This window comes from Fonsecaea erecta, assembly GCF_001651985.1.
Source record: "Fonsecaea erecta strain CBS 125763 chromosome Unknown Scaff24, whole genome shotgun sequence".
NCBI lineage: Eukaryota > Fungi > Ascomycota > Eurotiomycetes > Chaetothyriales > Herpotrichiellaceae > Fonsecaea > Fonsecaea erecta.
Genome location: NW_017387267.1, coordinates 36,559 through 42,434, shown reverse-complemented (window position 1 = coordinate 42,434; position 5,876 = coordinate 36,559). Strand labels below are relative to the sequence as shown.

General features: G+C 40.0%; 1 protein-coding gene across 1 annotated transcript; it reads left to right on the top strand.

The window, feature by feature from the left end:
• Positions 1-4,890: 4,890 nt before the first annotated feature.
• Positions 4,891-5,220, top strand: AYL99_12030 (hypothetical protein; the record flags this gene model as incomplete). Its single annotated transcript, XM_018843533.1, has 1 exon — positions 4,891-5,220. The coding sequence occupies one exon, from the start codon at positions 4,891-4,893 to the stop codon at positions 5,218-5,220; it is 330 nt and encodes a 109-aa protein (XP_018687141.1).
• Between the last annotated feature and the right edge of the window lie 656 nt (positions 5,221-5,876).

Sequence of the window (5,876 nt, the reverse complement as noted above, 5' to 3'; positions counted from 1 at the left end):
GTAACAGTCATTGTAACAGCCCTGCTTCCCGGGTGACAGAAATGGTGCTGAGTTCGATCAGTAAAACGTTCTTATTTGTGCCTCTTGCTTCATTACCTGAAGAAGCTCTGTAGAGTCTTGATAAGGAAGGGAATGTAAGAATTCCACTAGAGACGCAGACCATTTGTAAGGCTATATTGGCTCTACCGGGAGATCCTCAGGCTCTAACTTCTCCATAAGCGTCAACATAATGCCCTGAAGCTTAAGGGTATCCCGCGAGTTATAATACTTCTAAACGGATAACTGGCTTAAGTAATCTTAAAGATTGGCTAGATAGAGAGATCAGTATATAAACGAGTAGAAACAAAAAAGATTCTTACTAATTTTAATAACTCCCTTCCCAGATATAACCGCATGTGAATATATTAATAAACCTAGTTCTAGGTTTAGTGAAGATAAGAATTCGACTGCTTGCAAAAGCTATTCAAATTAATAAGTGAGTTCCGATCATAACTAAAGGGCATACCTAGTAAATAATGGCGGCTAAGTGTGTGTCGGAAAGGTTGAATTTTGGCTTGCAAAACTCGGATAGGGATATCTCATTAAGACTTGAAATAGTGTAGTATGTCGGCCCTTGTAGAAAGATATGGGAAATATCAATAAGGTTTTCGTACCTGATATCTTATAAGATCTGGACTTGTCTTATAAGGTCTGAGACCTCAAAACTCCTGATCGCATAAAGTTTAGACCTACTGTCTCCTTCTTCATCTCCCTCAATAATGTTTAGGTTCGGTTGTCTTAGTTAGCTAACGATAAGGTTCTCCCCTAAGGTAATGTCGTATCTCTCCTTATAAAATTACTATGGGCTTCCTTCGTGGACTTGTATCTAGCGCTGCCGAAGTGTTCGTTTGCCACTAGAGCTACTTGAGTGATAGGTTTTAATATCGCTGGTAGTCTTATCCAAGTCAGATTTGCCGCTTGACAAAGGCTCGCCAATATTAAACTCTATCTTGAAGGCCCCACCAAATGGGAGTCTTGTGCGTCGCCGTTCTTCAAAATTTGAGCCCATATTTAGATAGTGTACTCACGAGAATACATGATCAAGGTGTGAGATCAGTAGCTGGCGATCTATGTATACCAACGTCGAAAATAGAGACTGGGTTCAGTCACCCTTGGGGTCCATATACGGTTAGGCTATAAACTAATGGAATTTATGACTAAATAGTACCTAATCTCTAAAAATATCTAATTCCGTGGGCCACCTTATAAATATCTAACTCCGTAGTCTCCTAGTCTTCTTAGTTAAACCCACCGTTATTCAGCACTTCCACCTGGCCTTACTGCTAGATTACTTAGTTCTTAGGAGACGATATGTAACAGAGATTAATTGATCAGCGGCAAATATAACTATATGAAGAGCGAAGCTCGAGTTTTCGAGGGACGGTACGCGTTAGATTAAGCCATCTCGAGTTTGAAAAGCTAATCTCGACGGGTGCCGTTATTAATATAGTAAGACTTCGAAACATATTCCGTATAGTAGGTTACTACCCTTTAGAGCTAAAGAACCGTATTATCGTAATTATTTCAGATGAAATACTTGATAATATACTACAAGCCTCAGGTGTTAAGGAACACTAACTTCTAGAGAATCCCGATAGAGTTCCGCCAATAGTGAAATTTCCCGCTCACCGTCCACTCGTCTACCTTGAAGGTCGCTCACGTATTGAAGCTACAAAGTAAGCCCTTACTCCTAGAAAGAAACACTAGACTATAGATCTTTACCTTAAAGGTTAGTAACGCGTTTAATATATATCCTCTTCACTAATATAGTCACTAAGATACTAGTATCAATTTGAAAGATATATTGAGTGAGCAATATACTAATCAACGTATTATAGTGATTTAGAGATATATTATAATATTTATTATTACCATAAAGAAGGGGATGTATTCGCGGAAGGACGGTGGCGCGCCCGACTTTCACTAAATAGACAGAGGAATTTAAAGCAATTCCTAAAACATAGTATACTTCCAGCCGCTCTTGATAAAGTCTTAACTATGCCTAGCTAGAGGTTTAGCCTTATATTATCGATATATCATGAGATTATCATTATAAAGTGCGATAAGATAAGTAGATATTCCTCCCTAAAGGAGTTATCTATTGAACCTAAACTAGGAGTTTATTAACTACCTCCAGTATATTATGGCTATCTAGACTGATATACTCGATGGAGATATAGAATTAATGCACAGCATCGACAAATTGACTGTGGAAATGCTACAATAACGAGTCCCCGGTCGGTGTGAGGAAGATTACGAATTTCTTAAGCCCCTAATGGAAAACGGTAGCCTTTTCGCATTCATAACGGACATAGCGCGACAGAATCTTATATAGCAGAATATTCTTAAGGTTCGAACACTTATACCCTCGCTATACGGACTCGGAGAGGATAAAAAATTCCTAAGTCCCTTGGTAAAAATACTCCAAAGACTATTTCCACTCTCTCCTAGTCAAACACTAAGAGTGGCCATGAGCGACTCTTTCAAGCACTCAAGTGACCCGAGTGATACTATTTGCGTGTAAGAATCAGAATCATCGGTAGGATATTATAAGGGTAGTCTTACGCAGTAACTAAACTAGGGGATCTTTCAGCTCTTTCTATTTGTAGGAAGGGACTTCTCTTTATTCATCCCCGAAACTCCACTAAAAGAGCGCGGTCGACCCACACTAGAGCCTAAAGTACCTAATCCGTATCTTTAGACAGCTCTTACTCAGTTCGCCTCTAACTTAGGGTTTGAAAACGATAAGATTTCACGGCTAATAGCGGCTGATCTAGACGAGACGACTATATCAGCATTTTTACTTCAGGCTCGTAAGCCTTCTATCTATACTTTTAGTAAGTCATAATTTGAGGAGAATAAGAAGAAAATAATTGAGATTCTTAATACGGCGAAGAAAAAAGCTTCTTCATTAGCTACGCTAACTCTATTTGTTAAACAGAATGGAGAGGGGCTAGAGAGAAGGTGTGGGCGGCATTGAGAGCTTACCTATTAATATGACCATAATTATACATTTTTACTCCGCTTCTGGGCTGAAGATAAAGATAGTCTTGGACGAGGACTCTCTTCTCTATTTGTTCGAGTCGCAGTCTATGAAGCTTTCTTTAGTGATTTTACGATGAAAATACCACCGGTACGGTTAGGCGACGCCTCCAACGAATTGTCTCTGGACTTAGATTTACCTTCTTAGAGCCTATCAAATGAACTTAATAGAAGGGAAAGCGATATTTCGATGCTTTCGCACGGTCTATCAAATGAAGATAATGGAAAAAGACAAAATGAATTTTTAGAAGAGAAGATGAGGATCTTATAGTAAGAAGTGAATAAACTATATACCGGTAACGAGAAGAGAAATACTACCGAAAGAATAGCTTTAGAGGACTCGAGATCAAAAGATCGTTAACTTCAGGATTATAAGTCTACAAACGGATTACTTACAGCAGAAATAACCGATTTGAAAGGTTAGCTGCGCCAAATGCAAAGTAAATGCCGAGAGACGACGTTTCGATTGGAAAGCGAAAACTCAGACCTCCAGAAGCAGCTTGACAAGAGAAGTGAAGAAAACCGCAGGCTTCTCCAGATATCTACGACTGAATAAGAGAAGGCTAGCCAACTCCAGATCTATTTCGCGGAGATACAGTTAGCACTTGGAAATATTACACCCTAAGATATGACATCACACTTCCAGAGCGTTCTTAAAGAGAAGGAGAGTATTGAGGCTCAGCTCCAGCAGGCATTATCTGATGTATATATGGCCAAGGAAAATCTCAAACAAAAAGAAATAGCCGAGCAGTATGAAAGCCAGATAAACGAAAAGGTTATCCGCTTTATGAGACACTACTAAGCGAACTACGCTCAATAGGACAAGCAATGGAGGAGAAAAGACTACAACTCGATGGAAAGAAAGGCGAGACCCTACTGATAGATTATAATAATACATCACTATCTCTAGAGAAGGTAGGGTCCAGTCTTGAGCTGATAAGGATGGATAATATAAGCTTGGAAAGTAAGCTATATTCCGAAGTAACGCAGAAGACACTACCTCTTCAACAAAACTACCAGGAGCTTTCGAAAGCTAAAGCCATTCTTGAGAAAGAGTGGCTTCTCCTCAGTAACAGTATTAATACGCTTAGGGAGACTTTTTCAACCCTAGAACTGCGCGCATAGGAAACCCAAAAAACCCACGAATAGGAGTTACAAGGAGAACGTGATAAGTGTCAAAACGAAAAGAACAACTGGACTAATGAACTCCGGAAAGTAACTTTAGATAAGGACCGTATGTCGATGGAGCATAGTAACCTTAAATCTCAGGTAAATACGCTCTCACAGGATATCGTAACAAAGTAGGCGCAACTGGATGTCTCCTTACAAGAGAAGGAAGCCCTCCAACAGGAGCTTGACGAAAAGCAGGCGCAACTAAATGTCTCCTCAGAAGAGAAGGGAGGCCTCCAGCGGGAGCTTAACGAAAGGCAGGCACAACTGAATGCCTTCTTACAGAAGGGGGAAGTCACCCAACAAGAAATCGCCGATCTTAAGTCGCAGCTATCGTCGCTGAAATCGAATCCGTTGAAGACGCAAAAACCACAACAAGATACCAAAAGAAAAATGAAGGCACACATACGAAAGTAACAGATAGAGATTAGGGGAACGGAGCAAGCATTCAAGGCGGAATCCAAATTTTTTACTTTCCAGCCCGCCCCGAACGCTAGTAATGAAAAAACCGTTCACTTGAAGATAGAAAGAGATTTAGGCCCTCCCGAAGATGTTGTTACAAGCCGTACGAAACTCGAGGATATTCTAAGACGCTGCAAAAAACACCGTCTTATCCCTTACGATACAAAAGGCAAAGCCATGACGCCAGAGGACGCTTGGGATATCATTAGCCGTGATGGCACTTATACAATCGAGTTTCATCTGTTAGAGGATGTTAAGATCGATATCGATGAAGGCTTTTGGAGGGAGAGGAAACGAAAGAAGCAAATTCACTTGGCGAAGGATAGCGATACTGTGAAGTACGCAGAAGATAACAATAGATCTCAATCTCAAGATCCTATAAAAGCGGCGGAAGAAAACAATAGAGTGAGACTCCAAGATCCCGGGAAAGTGGCGGAAGATAATCGTAGAGTCCGGCTTAAAGAAGCTACGGAAATACTACGATACGTCCTGGGTCAAGATCAGTAAGAGGTCTGAGATGGCTATAAAGTATAAAATAAACTTTGTAATTCTTAATTCACAATAATTTCTGATTTATATATACTTATATAGCTAACTTCCGGAATGAGATCAAACTTAGATACCCATCTAGTTAAACTTTAATTAATGAAGCTATACTCTTGGAAATCCTAGTCTAACTAATCTAGTAGAAATCATTATGGAAACTCTTGAGAATTTCCTCTATCGGATATAGAATTTCCTTCCAAGCCTGCTCCTGGACAATCTTCTCATCCTCCTCCGTAGGCTCTAGGCCGCGGTTCTCATAGGCTACCAGCTTTAATAACTGTTTAGACTGAAGGTTGAGAAGGGCTTCGGCCTCCATTAATCGTATATTTTTTGTAATATTATAGTTCTCCTGACTATCTCCTGTAACAAGCTGCCCATCCTTCAGTAGGTCATATCCTTCTTTCCTTAGACGAGGTTCCTTACCTCCTTGGTAGCCCCCATCATTATTTTGGGTTGATTTTTGTTCCCATCATTTACGGTTTCCCACGGCTGCGATATAATATCGAGATTTGTTAGCCATAAAACAATTTACTTTAAGGGAGAGGGTGGTATAGAACCCGAGAAGGAAAATAAAAAATGCTATTTACGAGGGCTAGGATTCCAAAGGTATATATAAA